The sequence below is a fragment of the Drosophila mojavensis genome, unplaced genomic scaffold (assembly GCF_018153725.1).
Source record: "Drosophila mojavensis isolate 15081-1352.22 unplaced genomic scaffold, ASM1815372v1 contig_80, whole genome shotgun sequence".
Lineage (NCBI taxonomy): Eukaryota > Metazoa > Arthropoda > Insecta > Diptera > Drosophilidae > Drosophila > Drosophila mojavensis.
The window spans coordinates 10,330,147-10,345,388 of record NW_025318906.1 but is presented as its reverse complement, the minus strand read 5'-3'; the positions used below and the strand labels follow the sequence as shown (position 1 = coordinate 10,345,388).

Sequence of the window (15,242 nt, the reverse complement as noted above, 5' to 3'; positions counted from 1 at the left end):
TGGGCTTTGAGTTCGTATTCAACTTTTCTTAGGTTTTCATCGAGTTTTAAAAGCTCTTTAACAATTTTGTAGAAAAGTTGTGATTTGGCTGAAATATTCGAATCGATTCTTGGAAATTCTGTTGGAATATGATGAGATATTTGATTTTGATATGTTATCATTACTTAACTGCTTGTTTTAGATTAAATTTTAAATTAACACATTTGCAGCGGTATTCCATTACATTCGATATGTTCGATTCGATTACTATTAACATCTGCTGTTTTAGGCTGACCATATCGCTCATCAGGACGGCAATGCCATTTAGGGATGTGCTTGCCATCACTGCTCTACTTCAAACTGGGCTGGAGCAACCACTAATGAATGTTTCGAAATTTTGAAATTTCAGTCCGTTGTCGTCGGTTTTGCCAAGTAAACGTGCTTCTTACTCGCGCTGTTTGTACTGATTTCTTTTCGACCCCGCCTTCCCTTCATACAAAATACGCACATATATCTATCTATATATACATATATCTATCTATATATACATATATATATTTATATATATATATATATTTATACTCAGCTAATGCGTATGTCAGCGCGCGGCAAAGTATAAAAAATAGAAGAAAAATCACAGTAAAAAATCAACTTAAGCGTTGCCACAACACAATTTCAAGCGACACAATACAAATTATGTTCATCTAATGCGGCAACAATTGAGCGAGATTTCAGCTAATTTAAATGCTAGTGCATACTCATAAATACGAATATAATACATAAACAAAGTGTTTTGAATAATAATTGATAAAAGCATCGCTGAGTGGCAACAGTTCCTTCCTTTTTTTTTTTTTTTGTTGAATGATATCGATTTTCCGTTACATCGTTATACACACACTCTGACCGAGTTTATACACGCCCCTCTTTAAGACCAACCACCACAACCTCCCCAAGCACACACAGCCACAGACACATACATACGCACACAGCCAGCCAGGGGCAGAGGCTGCACTCCTCACTCCTGTGTGTGGGTGCGTGTGTGCGGAGTGAAAGTCAACATTGACTAATTGTTGCTTGTTGTCGACTGCGGGAAACTGTAAAATCGGAAAAGTGGGAAAGGTGTGTTTAATAAAAGGTTTATTAATTCATTTAACGCCGCATCGCATTAAGAAGCATGATTTATTTGGCACTGATTCAATAGGGACGGACAAACATTTTAGGTGAGCTTAACGATTTTTATTCTAAATATATTTGTATTATATACATTTGTATATACACATTTCATATATATATATATACATATATATATATATGTATATGTAAATATGTACACATATGCTAATTTATTGTTGCAATTTTCATGCGTAACTTTGGACGCTGAGCAGCAACTACAACGATACGTCAAGTGCTGCTCAATTAGTTCAATTTATTTTTAATCCGCCAAACACACACTCACTCACACAGAGCACACTTGCCCACTCACACACATGCATAAATCCAAATCGCGCATTGTGCGCTTAATTTGTAATTCGCTTTTCGCTTTGTAATTCGCTTTTGCATAGACTCTTATATTTATACACACTCTTATATTCTCAACAGGGACACAACTGTATATAGCATTAACGGCTTATTGGAATCATAGCAATCGCTACTTGAGTAGAGCTGAGCTTTGGTGTCCGTGCAAGTGTGCGTGTCAACATGGTAGGACAAATGCAGCTGCTATTCCAATGCACGCATACAGTGGGCGTCATAAGCTGTTTGATGCTGTTTCTGCTGGTCCAGACAATGGCCCAGGGTACACCGCAACAGGTGTGCCCGGAGCAGGCAGATATTGCGCCCTGTATATGCACCGTCAAGAAGAATGGACTCGATGTATTGTGCGAGACGACGGATCTGTCGCATATTGCCAAATCCATGGGCACATTGAAGGGCAAAAGTCCAATCATATTCTATTTGAAGCTGCGGCACAATAATTTGCCCAAGCTGCAGGGATTTGTATTTCTGGCTCTGGACATACGTCATCTGACAATACACAACAGCAGCTTAGCAGCCATCGAGGAGAATGCATTAAGTTCGTTGGGTAAGTGCAGAAATTAAATATGTACACATATGATGTCAAATAATTATATATACATTTTGTTGCAGGAAAAGGACTCACACAGCTGGATGTTTCTTTAAATCAAATGAAAACGGTGCCATCGCAAGTGAGTTCATTTTGATCGTACTTAAATATCGATATGCTGTCATCTCAATTCATTTGCAAGTATGAGCGATAGGTGTGCTTATCGATAAGTGTTTGTGAATTAACGTGCCATCTATAGTAGTAATTTGGGCAGTTATTTTAAAAAAGCGTAGACCAAATTTATTTGTTAATAATTTACAACAAAATTGATTAAATTTAAATCATCTTTACAGGCTTTGCAACATCTATATCATTTGTTGATTTTAAACTTGAACCACAACAAGATCACTGTAATTCACAACAACGCTTTCGAGGGCCTGGACACGTTGGAGATTCTAACGCTCTATGAGAACAAAATATCACAGATTGATCCTGAAGCATTCCGCGGGCTAGAGAAGTACGTACACATAATTAAATTAAATCATTTGAGTTCTTATAAATTTATATTTTGTAGGAAACTGAAGCGCTTGAACCTGGGTGGTAATGAGCTATCAAGTGTGCCACAAAAGGCGCTCTCTATATTGGATACACTAAAGAAACTCGAGATACAGGAGAACAAAATACGAACGATCAGTGAGGGAGATTTTGAAGGTTAGTACTCAGCTCCCATTTTCGATTACTTATAACTTAAACATATACATACATTCCAATTGGCTGACAGGTCTGCAGAATTTGGATTCTTTGATACTAGCACATAATATGATTACAACCGTGCCAGCAAATGTATTCACACACTTGAGTCTACTCAACTCGCTAGAACTGGAGGGCAACAAGATTAGTGTAATTGACAAGGATGCGTTCAAGGGACTGGAGGGTGAGTTTTATAAGGAATCATTTAGATTGCCTATATAATACATATGTATATATTTATATGCTTGTATATATTCACAGAGAATCTGCAATATTTGCGTTTGGGCGATAATAATATAAATGCCATACCCAGTGAGGCATTGCGCCCATTGCACCGTCTACGCCATTTGGATTTGAGAAATAACAATATCAATGTGCTGGCCGATGATGCTTTTACTGGATACGGTGATTCGCTCACCTTCCTTAATCTGCAGAAGAACGAGTAAAGCAATCAAAATATATCTAGCATATATGTAGAATATTGGCACAAATATTAACTTGACTTAACAATTATAGCATTAAAGTACTGCCCAGTACCCTCTTCGAGAACCTCAATTCGCTGGAGACGTTAAATTTGCAGAATAATAAAATGCAACGCATTCCACAGGATACAATGGAACCGGTCATCGATACATTGCGCATAATTGATATCACTGGCAAGTAGATTTGATATTAGTGGAAAATAACTTGTAATATGATGTTTATTACGACTTCAACAGACAATCCATTAAACTGTTCGTGTGAATTGATTTGGTTCCCTAAGCTGTTGGAGGATCTGAAGAACAAGGACGATGAAATGTCACAAAAGAAGAAACCGCTGTGCCACATGTCGTTGGATAATCGCGAATATTTCGTACAAGCGATGCCCATCGAGAAGATGCACTGTGCTGGCCTCAATGTGAGTCCCTCACCCACCAGCGGCGGTCTAATGCGGATACTGCAAGTGAACATTTTGGCCCAATTGGCCATGTGTAGCGTGGCCTTTCTGAGTAGCATTTAAATATAAATGCGAAGCTCCCTAACCAAAAGCAGCATAAGCAAACGTATCGTAATTGCATTCACACATTCCCCGTTTTTTTGTTATGTTTGCTCTGCTCCATTTATCCATATTGATGGATCATCATTAAATCAGATCAGATCAGATCATTAGCCGAAGTGATACCTATTGAGCCCAGTCATACCAACCAGCCCAACCCGCCCGCGACTCCCAATTCCCAAATGTCCAATTTTTTGTATGCCTACAAACCATTTCTGTGTTGTTGTATTGTATTTTTTATTATAGATTATAGTGAATCCGTGAATTATGCAACTCTGGCAATTGTTAGACACAATATGCACGCAACAACAACAGCAACAACAACAACTTCCCACTCAAAAACAAACAAGCTGCAATATCACCCGCAAGTGCCCCATCGAAACTGAATTACACAAAAATGCAAGATAAAAACTAAAAGCAAAATAACTATAATTTAAAAAAAAAAACACCCACCTTGTTGAATTATATATCGTTCTGATGCCAATATCATGAATCGTGCTACAAAGACAGAAATAATTTCAAAATGAAATCATAAAATATCCATTAAATACGCACACAGAACACTTCGGACATTCGAACAGTAGCCCGACAAAAAAAAAAAAAAAAAAAAAAAAAAAAATGAAATGAGAATTTGAAAGCCGATCGTTAGCTGTTAACCTATCGATAAATGTGTTTATCGATCGGCAATCGAAACGTAGCTTAGATTTAAGAGTAAAAAACTAAAACAAAATGTAAACGCAAACATATCTGAAAACGCATACATATCTGAAAAGAAACGTGAATTGTTACAAGTTAAGCGATATTATTATTATTATTATCATATTATTAAATATTATATTATAGAACTCTAAGAGCACATATATGTACCTATTTATTGTGCATGCCTATGTGTGTAGTACTACTATGTCGTCGTCGCTGTTGTGAGATACAATCATTATAATGAAATCTGTTGTTTTATTGTTTTTATCCACATATATGTATATATTCTATATATGTACCGTTTTACATTTTGCTATTCAAGTTTTTTCCGCCAAGCAGCATATCAAAAAGAAAAACAAAAAAGAAAACCTAGTCGAAATTTTTCCAATCTTCGAATTATTTACCAAAGAATTACTAACTCTATATGTATATGTAAAACTAACACTAATCTAAATGAGAAATGAAAAATTGTACGCGTTCAAACAAAAGAAGAAGGAAATAATATTTGCATCAATCACCAAGAACTGATTATGAAATAAGTAGTTTGTACTCTTAATATGCAAGCAAAAGCAAGCAAGAGAGAAACATGAGGAAAGCGATAAGCGCATATACACGATATCAATTATTATAAATAAATATATACAAATAATCGTTATACCATATCACAACATATCAGACAAGAAAAAGAAAAAAAAAAAACAATTTTATAGATCTACTTTTGAGCATGAGCAAGAATTTTTGATATTAAGAGAATACAATTTTTGAAATTGTTTTTTGATTTGATTTTTTGATATTAATATGTGAAACTCTATTGAATTGTATTTGAATTAAGTTATATACATATATACATACATATACCTATTTTATATTTCTATTTTGTCCAAGGTAATGTACATCAGTCTTGGTTGGGTCAGTTAACCAACTGGCGTACATTACTCAACACAAATCTTTAACAAACTCTATATATATGTATGTATGTATATATATATATATATTTTCCCAAAAAGAACAATCTAATATTTTCAAAAGAATGCGCTGAAAATCCCAATTCGGGTCAGTTTTGGTGATAGCTGTTCTTTTCAAAATATTATTGAAAAATTACAAAAAAAAAAAAAAAACAAAAAGAAAAAGAAAAATACAAAACTATGCAAAACCGAATCCAAGGAGCAGTTCCAATGTCTTTGTTGTTGAACTTAGCAGAGAATACTCTTTAGTATTGTGAACAAACATATCCTAAGTTCTCAATGGAGCAATTATAATGAATAAAAATCATATTGGTTACTAACATACACATCTCTTGTTTATTTATGAATGCCAAATCATTTAGTCATATGGCCTTAAAGTAAAGAGTTTTTGGCAAGGGAAAACCATTAAAGGCGCTGGCAATGGGCACTGTATATGCGCCCATGTTGGGAAAGCCCAGCAAATCGCCACGCTTCAAGTAGGGCAAACGTAGATCTTCAGAGATCTGAAAATGGAGTGAGATATGGACATAAATATACAAGTTAGGTAGATTATAGATAATAAAAAAACTTACCTTGTCCAGAGCATCGCAACTGGGACCCCAGATCAAGCTCTTGAAAGTGGGCAGCAAAGGATCAGCAGGCTGAAATACAATATACAATACATTAAATATTTCAAATATATCTCAAATTTGCAAATGCCTTACCAAATAATGCTCCACTGTTACAGTCTGATGATCGTAGAGTATGCAATTGAAGGACCCATAGACGCCATCGTTCAAGTAGTACATAACGGTGTCCAGCTTGCCAGCGGAGTTGCGCACTTCGCGTTTGGCATGAATCTTGCAGACCAGTGTATATGATGCAGCCACAAAGAAACGACCTGGCTCGGCAATTATCTGAATGCGTTCATCGGGAAAATACTTTTGCACAGCACTGTTCACCGTGCCAGCCAGCTGTATGCACACACATTTATTTATTGTCTATAATTGTGCAAGTCTTGCAGATTTTACGCACCTTTATGAAGTGCTCATCGTCGCTGCCCGGAAAACCGCCACCAATGTCTAATAGATCCAAGTCGTAGCCCAGGAGTTGACCAAACTTGAAAAGGTTTTTTGCCTTCCTGATGGCGCGCTCATAGGCCTCCATGTCGGAGCAGCCGGAGCCAACGTGAAAACTGGTGCCGGTTACCTGGAAATTAGAGTAAAAATTAAGTAAATTTTGTTTGCTGATTGAGAATATATATACTGGCATCTTAATTACTTAACTCTAGATTATTTTAATGTATAATAGACAGTAAACTTTATTTAGGTTTTCCATTTTGAAATGTTTCTTTACTGAATCTATATAGAATTTACTATGACTCACTGTTAAATCGAGTGATTTTGCTAGCAGCATCAGCGCCGAGGCATCAATGTCCGCATCGCAACCAAATTTATCGCCCAGCGGGCATTGAGCGGCCTTTGCCTCGGACTTGAAGCGAACTATGAGGCTGTTAATAGAATATAATTAAATATAAGAGAGAGTGAGAGAGAGAGAGAGAAAGAGAGAGAGACTATACACACTTGGAATTGGGATAGTGTTTGTGCAGCTTGTAAATCTCGAATTCATTGTCCACGGTGCCCTTGAGCACCTTTTGCTGTTTGGCGTAGTCCAAGTGGCTGATTGGACGACAGGGATTGGCAAAGATGATGCGATCGGGCGAGACGCCGTAGTCGAGAACCTATATGTTAATTAGTCAGATATATACATACATATATTAATATATTAATAGATGCACATATTAACAGCTACACAGACCTGTTTCAGTTCGTTCTTCGAGGCACAATCGAAGCCCACGCCGAGATCAGCCAGAGTTTGTACAATTCGTTTGTCATCATTGCATTTGACGGCATAGAAGGGCGTGATGCGTGGCAGCTGCTTTTGCCACAGCTCGAATTTGCGTTCCACAGTGCTCAGGTCGCATATATTGAGCGCCTCATCGCAATCCTCCAGCTGTGCCTCGGCTACGACGCGACCTATGTCCAGCTCCTTGTCATAGAAGTTGATGCCCTGGGTGTCCATTTCTCTGTAGAAGCACAAACGAGACGACGTCTGGCACAAGACAACTGTAAATCCTTACTGATTCAAGAAACTGAGAGATGTGCTTATAATCAGCGCACATTGTGTATACCCTGTAAACCATATGTAATGGGCATACTGTTATTTGTAGCTTCATATAATGATAAGCATATAAAAATAATAATATGTTGCTATACATAATGATAATGTATATACAGTATTGTATATGATATAAGGAGTTTAGCTAGAAGCTATATATTATATATTCTCTAAAACAAATTCATCCCATTGCATATACCCTCTATACTCTCGCTCAATTCAAGTCGACTTAGAGCATGCCCTAGTCGAACTCTCGTTAGCTAACATTCCACCTCGTTTTCTTTTTTGATGTTCTTATCAGTATATATATATATATATATACATATATATAGTATATACAAATCTTTATATATATGGCTAAGTGGAACAATTGTCTGTCGTCGATCCATTTACGAAATCGCAACAGACTTGAAAAACATTTAAAAAGGCGCGTGTCCAGGCATAGCTCTCTGGAGATAGGGAAGCTGAGAGAGAGAAATAGAGATGCTGAAATAGGCCCGGAACAATGCGCCACTAATTAGGAAAAGGTCAAGCACTGACCGTTACATTTGACAATTAATGATTGTAGGCCATGTGTGCGTGTGTGTGTGCGTGTGTGTGTTTTCCACGTGCCAGCGAAATTATTTACAACCAACAATATTTGGGATCGTAAATAATTTTAATGCCTCGAGCATGTAAAACTAATAAAATGTAAATTTCGTACAATGGGCGAGCGAAATTAACGAAATGCGCATAATTGACACGACTCCAAAGGCTCAAAGCCTCAAGTGATAATACGAAAATACGAATACGAATACGAATACAAATCCCACCCTGCGGCATTTGAACCACAATGACAATAACAATAAAAATCTATGCGGCGTGTCGAAGCGGGGTTGAACTCTCTCTCTCCTCTCGTCTCTCCTCCCGTCCATCTCTCGTCTCGCACTCGCAACACTTGAGAGCCACCCCCTACTCAAATTGTTTGGCAATTATAAATTAAAATCAAGCAAGCACTTGAAATCGATATTTCCAATTCGCCAGTTGTCTGCCAAGTTATCGATCAATCCTTAATTGGCCACCTCATCAATATACCCTTTACCTAGTCAATGGCGCACAGCAACTAAAAAGCGAGCGCTGACATCTGTCAAAGAGACAGAGAAAAAAAAAAAACAAAAAAGACAATATATGAGCGATTGTCTGTCGATCGTAGCACTCAAAAATCTATCCAGTCACGCTCCAACTGTAAATTATACTCACATATATATGTATGTACGTATGTTGATGTATATCCTTTTTTCTAGCTTCAAATTCAATCAAATATCATTTTTGTTGCTGCCCAGCGCAATTAGCTGCGTGTGTCATCATTCATTCATTTTGAGTTTTCAGCTCCGGACGATGTCCCCGCCCAGGTCCTTCCATGTCCTGCCATGTCCTGCTCTTGCCGCGCACTTCACTTTGAGTGATGTGACAAATTGTCGGACAAGCCGCAAAGTGCTTCAAATTCAAGTTTTATTCAAGTGCTCTCTCTCACTCTGCTGTATCTACCTCCTCCCTCTCTTTCTCAATTGAAATTTCAACCATAGTTGAATTGAAAAACTCGTTTTTTACATTTAACACTTAAATTGCATTTAAATCATTTTGTAAATAAGCCCACGAAATTTAAATGTAAATGTCATTAATTATTTCGCTGCAGTCGCATCAAAAAACATCCTACAGATAGCGCAGTTCCCACAGTTCCAATGTCAAGCAAATTAGTTGAAAATTATGTTGATTACAGAACAATTTATGTGACTGCATAAATTAGAAAGAAAACTCATTAAATTATTTTCAATGTGTATATAATATTGTTTGTTTAAGATCTTTTACAACTTCGACTATTGACAAAAAAAAAAAACAATTTTGTTTAATAAAATAAAATCGTGTATAATGAGACAGTTTCTACCAAGTTTTGCATATTATACAATGAATATGTACTAATGATACTCCTACAAATAATTTAGGCTTGTACATTTAAAAAAATATATGTATATTTAATATAAAATAAATTAAGCTCTTACATTAAAAAAAATATATTTAGTATTCAGATTTTTACAGAGCGTTTCAGCAACTCTTGGCAATTCTAATTCTGCTTCTTCCGCTCCTGCGCTGGGAGTGCTCTAGAAAACAAAAAGAAATCAGGACAAAGTAATTTATGGCTACAAATTGGCGCCAGGCCACAATGAAAACACGCACCCAAGGCTAGCCCGCTCAAGTGGTGACTCCGAGGCTTCTAAGCACAGGGGCTCCGAGGGGAAAGGAGCTCAGTCGGGCTGAGTCTGACGCATTAGCACATTAGCGCATTTGGCTGCTCGTTGACGCCATTTGCACTCGAGGGTCCACTCGAAATGGGCCTCAAATACCAGAAATCTGCACTCAAACAATGTAGGCGATGGCGCCTTATATACATATATAGAGATTATGTTTACTGCGCCGGTGCCGACAAAAGCCTTCGGCTCTCAGCTGTCGATGTGAGTGTAAGTATGTGTGTTTAGCTCGTTTTGGCACTTGCAATTCCTGCTGCTCTATGAGTCATGCGGCAAACACGAGCGAGCTGCTCACGTCCACCTGCGACCGCCGCCGAATCGCTCGACTGAGCTCAGCCATAACGCCTAACCGGGAGAGGGTTAAACACAAGCGTTTCTATAACGTTTCTATTTCCAATTTCAGTTTGGATTTGCCGACGAACTGCAGCAGCCGCAGCCGCAGCAGCAGCAGCAGCAGGAGCAGGAACAGCAGCAGGAGCAGCAGCCGCAACAGTCAAAATGTCGCGTGGCTCAAGTCTGTTTCACATTAAACAATAGCAACAACAACATTAACAACAGCAACAACAACTTCTACAACAACAACAACAACGATAGACACACTCTGAACGCTGTCATGTCCCACTTGCTGAGGCGCACCAAGAAGTCCTGTCTCAAGGTGAGCCTATGCGGTCGTGGGTGGGTCCCTGTGCCCAATCAATAAAATACAAAAAACAGCGAATAAAAGTGACTAAAGTTTAATGACCAACTAGTAGATACCCTGAGCGAGGTGTTATTATCGAAATATGCAGTTAACTAAGTGAATTTCTTAACAAAGAACAGCTGAATTGGTTGATTTGCGTATTGATTTAGTGTTGCGCTAGACAAAGGCTTTGAGTTTAACAGTGATGTAGAGAAGGATAGATGTATGGAAGTAAAATGAAAGTTATTGTAGTTTCTAGTAATATGATATACAGTAGAATCCAGTTATAACAACTCCGCTTATAGTGTTCGTCCGATTATTGTGACGCAAATACGATGTTTTGCTTGTTCGTCATATGAAAGACCTCCTATAATGAAGTAAAAACGTCAGTCCCTTAAGCGTCGCTATAGTCTGACTCTACTGTATAAATATATCAAGACTCTTCTGCTTATATCTCAAAATCGAAATGTAGAAAGTTAATAAATAACTGAAGCATTTATTTCAGGTATGGGATTTCTCAAGCAGTTCTCAAGGTATTTGCTAAAGGCCGCTGTTTATTAAATATAATAATATTTATGCAAGTGGGAAACAAAGAGAAGAGTTGTCAATATTCAATTTCTTAATATATAAAAATAAATTTATTTATAAAAATATAAAAAATTTAATTTTTAGATGAAGATATAAACAGATAGACTGGTAGGCAGACAGACATACATAGATATATCTACAATTTGCTGTCTTTAGGACTCCTTAGACTCCCCTACACAAGCTCTTGCCCAAAACCCATATACTCCATAAGCATTTGGCAAAATGAGTAAAGCGTATAAAAATCGATAGCTGCGTGTGGCGCTGACCTTTTGGTGGGGCGACAATAGCTGTAATAGCGCCAGTAACACCAGTCATAGCAGCACCCAGAATAGGAGCGAGCCTAAAGCTACGCCTGATGCGCATTAACATTGAGTTTTATTTTTATACAGCTGCTGCGCAAAATATCGACATCAAAGCAACTATTTGTGCAGCGCCTGGAGGATGAGGAGCAGGACGAGGATGAGGAGGAGGAGGCGGAGGCGGAGGCGGCGAAGGAGCGAGAGCAGCAGCAGAAGGAGGAGCCGATGGGCTGCAACTGCAATCCAGTTGCCCTGAATGATAAGCAATACGCGTACCACAATAATCAACCACAGAGATCCGTCCAATCCCAGTGTGAAGATGCCGACGAGGAGTTCGAGGAGCAGCTGGAGGAAGAGCCTTCACATCTAGATATACAATTCGACTTGATGCACTACAAGGAGAACGTGCGCTATCTGCGGCACACGCCCTCAAATTCCAGTCTCGATCTGCAGCAGGATCGGGAGCAGGAGCAGCGCGGTTTCAGCTTCAGTTTGGGCTCCCAGTTCGATGGGCAGTATCACAATTTGATAATTAGAGAGCAGCCACCGCATGACGACTATCCCATTGTCAAGTGGGACATCAATGGCAACTCCCTGGAGGAGGAGCAGGATGTGGAGCAGCCTTTCGATCTGCGCCAGCATTGGGCCAACTTCGACAGCCGTTGGCGGCAGCTGCAGGCGCTGCCCAGTGGCAAACGGCTGAGCAGCTCAAATCATTCCCAGAGATCGAGTCATCATTCCAGCGCCTGCACCCTGGAAACTTGGATCGATGATGCGGACGAGGCGCAAAATTTACTACAAAGCAGCCAAAAGTCAAAGAAGAAGCAACAGCAGCAGCAGCAGCAAGTCAGCAGTAACTACAACAACAACAACAACAACTATAATCAATGCCTTAAGAGTTTCTAAAGCTGGAAAAATGTTAACAGAAATTTCCCTAAAATGGATTTTTTCCTGTCCCTCACAGAGTTTCCAATTGTTTTTCGAAAATTATACGAACTACATATATTGAAAGCAACGAGTTTTGAATGTTTTATTGTTTAACAAGCGGAGAATTGAAGATGAAGTAGTACAGCAACAACAACAACAACAACTGTCATGCATTTTGGAGCTCTTAAAGCTCACACATTTTTCTCCACATTTCACAATTAGTTCGAGCTATATTTGGTCTAAAATGTTTCAGCTCTGTCCGCGGCATTTTAAAATTCATTTACTACGCTCGATTATAATCGCTAGCCAATTTTCATTATTTTTTTATTATATAAAAATTGGTTAGAATTACGATTACAATTACAAAAAAAAAAGCCATTAAGCAAAACGGGAATTCGTCGAGGCGAAGTTTGAATGCCCTAACAATTGCTTGGAGTTCTTTTCGAAAAGTTTTATATAAGGAATATATTTTACTTGTTGTTTCACTTGAGAATCTAAGAGAGAGAGAGAGAGAGAGAGAAAGAGAGATTGAGAGAGAGAGAGAGAGAAAGAAAAAGAGAGATAGAGAGGCAGATATAGAGAGGCAGAGATATAGAGGCAGAGAGAGAGAGAGAGAAGTTTAGATTATATATTAACATACACCTTAGCACCTTGACTTCACCACCTGTTTTATAACAGATCGTGAATATCGCTTTGGTTAGTGTATGGAAAATCGTAGTACAACAAAAGCGACGCTCGTATCGCTCGACGTGCATTAAATGCACTTCAAACGATTTGGTCTGCGCTTTTCTTACCCGTGTTGTTGTTTCACTCTTGTTGTTGTTGTAGATGGTCGCACGACCCGCACGTGCTGAACATGCGTGAGAATCGTCGAACCTTTGGCTTTCCCACGAGCCATTTTTCACTCACTGCGGCTCGCTGTGGTGGTAGCTCGGCTGGCTGCAACCAGCCTTAAGGGTGAGTTGTTGCCAACAACTATTCGTCTCTTGTTGTTGTTGCTGTTGCCGTTGGTGTTGGCGTTGTCCCACGCGCCGCTAACAACAATTACAACTCTCATATGAACTTGCTTCTTGGTTCGCTTCTTGTTGTTGTTGGGAACCTGAGCGACGAGCTCGAAAAGCACTTTTCATCATTTTTATTTGCCAAAATGAAATCGATACAATGTGAGAGGTGGAGACTTCTGCTTCCTCTTCTACTGCTTCTCCCTCACAGCCAATATCAAGCATACGCCGCGCTGTACACTTTGAAAATTGTCTGCAAATTAAATGGCTTGCATGTCTGGCTGTATTTTATTTGATTTGTGGAGCCAGCCACACACTGTGCTTAGCTTGAAAGAATTTTACTTAGTTCTTTCTTTTTGTTGACTTAGAGAAAGTCAAGCAGCTAATGTGTATTACATATACATACATATATGTTTAGTATGTATGTAGTATTTATTTATTTATATTTGTTTTAATATTTATTATTTATTTTATTATATTAAATTTGAGAAAAAAAATATAATTATTATATATTATATTTATATAATACAAATAAATTATATATAAATTATTATAAATGCTTACCGAAATTGAGCCTAGAGTGTGAAGTGATCTTCTATCAAATTAAAGAGAGATGTTAAAATGGGGGCTATGAGTAGTTGCTCCACTTTTCTTGTTACTATTGGAGTATCCTAAGAAAAATGTAGCATAAGCCTGAGGCATAATTTGGCATAATCTCTTCACTCGCACATATAAAAATTATATATAACATAATTGATATAGCAATATGTGCACTTTCCATGTATATTTTAATATAATTTCGATATTTTAGCTTATTTGATTTTTGCTTAAGTATTTAGTATTAGTATTAGTCCGATGTCAAGAATATAACAAAAAATATGGATTGATGGATTTTATGTGCCTTGAATATAGAAATAATAAGAAAAATAATAAATATAAATAGTGATAATAAAAAATAATAAATAATACTAATTTATACACTTATCACTTAATAAAATTTATTGTTTTAATTATTTTTATTTGCTTTCCTTACCCTTTAAACTCCTTTAATATTTCATTGCAAATCCAGCACTTTAATAATTTTGTTATCTAATATTTATTATCATTCAATTTGAGCGCAGCCTCCTTTGGGCTGAGAGAACAATCGATTGTTGTTGCTGTGGGCATTGAGTAGGTCAGAGGTCAACGGCGTTGCGGCACCTGCTCCAAACTAACCTTGAAATCATAAATTGGACCACTGACCTACAAACTGCGGGCGCCGGGCCACACACAGAGAGCAAATAGAACGGGGCGGCGTTGCACTTGTTGGAGCCGCATGCCACATGCCACATGCCGCACACGAGCCCGGCGGCCGTTCGGGCTGGCGGCTCGGTCGCGTGCTCCAGTTGTGTGTGTGACAGAGGCAGAGACAGCGGCAGCAGCAGAGGCAACAAGTCAACGCGCTGGCAAGTGGCCGCCAAAAAGACAATGCGACAAACTGTGGCAGACGCCGGCCACCGCCCACGGCGCCGATGCTGCGGCTGCCGTTATTGTTGTTGCTGCCACGCATCCTGCTGCTCCTGCTGCTGCTGCTGCTGCTTGATATAATCGACATTCGATGACATAAGAACTAACTAATAACAATTATTTACATTATTCATTTGCATTGCACTTGGCTAGAAGATATTAAAGTGTTTCAGTGAAAAAAATTGAAAGACTAGCAGCTACCCTGTATTCAAATATTTAGATTGGATTTTAGGAAGAGAACTAATGGTTGCCTAGTGCTGGAAACTGTGAAGCTCGCCTAAGACTTTTAACCGATGTATGTATATCGAT

At 38.4% G+C, this 15,242-nt stretch overlaps 3 protein-coding genes across 5 annotated transcripts; 2 read left to right on the top strand and 1 right to left on the bottom strand.

The window, feature by feature from the left end:
• Positions 1-362: 362 nt before the first annotated feature.
• LOC6579376 (slit homolog 1 protein) lies at positions 363-5,815 on the top strand. Of its 3 annotated transcripts, XM_032729804.2 has the most exons (11): positions 370-435; positions 566-1,199; positions 1,579-2,059; positions 2,125-2,183; positions 2,395-2,558; positions 2,616-2,752; positions 2,823-2,975; positions 3,053-3,233; positions 3,308-3,447; positions 3,511-3,689; positions 4,074-5,815. In XM_032729804.2, exons 3-11 carry the CDS (start codon positions 1,678-1,680, stop codon positions 4,089-4,091), a joined length of 1,413 nt encoding a protein of 470 aa, XP_032585695.1. In that variant the 5' UTR covers positions 370-435; positions 566-1,199; positions 1,579-1,677; the 3' UTR covers positions 4,092-5,815. The 3 variants fall into 3 exon arrangements, with proteins under 3 accessions (XP_032585694.1, XP_032585695.1, XP_043866884.1); XM_032729803.2 differs by having other exon boundaries at positions 363-435; positions 3,511-5,815; XM_044010949.1 differs by having other exon boundaries at positions 421-435; positions 910-1,199; positions 3,511-5,815.
• Positions 5,805-7,609, bottom strand: LOC6579375 (ornithine decarboxylase 1). The gene is made up of 7 exons (XM_002005235.3): positions 7,289-7,609; positions 7,054-7,211; positions 6,857-6,980; positions 6,506-6,679; positions 6,196-6,444; positions 6,064-6,132; positions 5,805-5,994 (listed from the first exon to the last, which is right to left on the bottom strand). The coding sequence occupies exons 1-7, from the start codon at positions 7,550-7,552 to the stop codon at positions 5,854-5,856; spliced, it is 1,179 nt and encodes a 392-aa protein (XP_002005271.1). The 5' UTR covers positions 7,553-7,609; the 3' UTR covers positions 5,805-5,853.
• Positions 7,610-10,223: 2,614 nt separating this feature from the next.
• LOC6579374 (putative uncharacterized protein DDB_G0271606) lies at positions 10,224-12,514 on the top strand. Its single transcript, XM_002005234.4, has 2 exons — positions 10,224-10,588; positions 11,590-12,514. The coding sequence occupies exons 1-2, from the start codon at positions 10,547-10,549 to the stop codon at positions 12,403-12,405; spliced, it is 858 nt and encodes a 285-aa protein (XP_002005270.1). The 5' UTR covers positions 10,224-10,546; the 3' UTR covers positions 12,406-12,514.
• Positions 12,515-15,242: the final 2,728 nt, after the last annotated feature.

What these genes read in the sequence shown, in the direction of transcription:
- LOC6579376 (XM_032729803.2), top strand. Translation starts at nt 1,678, where the DNA reads ATGGTAGGACAAATGCAGCTGCTATTCCAATGCACGCATACAGTGGGC. An exon ending in GCATTCCGCGGGCTAGAGAA is followed by an intron (nt 2,559 to 2,615) that starts GTACGTACACAT and finishes TATATTTTGTAG; the next exon opens with GAAACTGAAGCGCTTGAACC. An exon ending in CAGTGAGGGAGATTTTGAAG is followed by an intron (nt 2,753 to 2,822) that starts GTTAGTACTCAG and finishes ATTGGCTGACAG; the next exon opens with GTCTGCAGAATTTGGATTCT.
- LOC6579375 (XM_002005235.3), bottom strand. Translation starts at nt 7,552, where the DNA reads ATGGACACCCAGGGCATCAACTTCTATGACAAGGAGCTGGACATAGGT. An exon ending in AAACACTATCCCAATTCCAA is followed by an intron (nt 6,981 to 7,053) that starts GTGTGTATAGTC and finishes TTCTATTAACAG; the next exon opens with CCTCATAGTTCGCTTCAAGT. An exon ending in CAAAATCACTCGATTTAACA is followed by an intron (nt 6,680 to 6,856) that starts GTGAGTCATAGT and finishes TCTAATTTCCAG; the next exon opens with GTAACCGGCACCAGTTTTCA.
- LOC6579374 (XM_002005234.4), top strand. Translation starts at nt 10,547, where the DNA reads ATGTCCCACTTGCTGAGGCGCACCAAGAAGTCCTGTCTCAAG. An exon ending in CCAAGAAGTCCTGTCTCAAG is followed by an intron (nt 10,589 to 11,589) that starts GTGAGCCTATGC and finishes ATTTTTATACAG; the next exon opens with CTGCTGCGCAAAATATCGAC.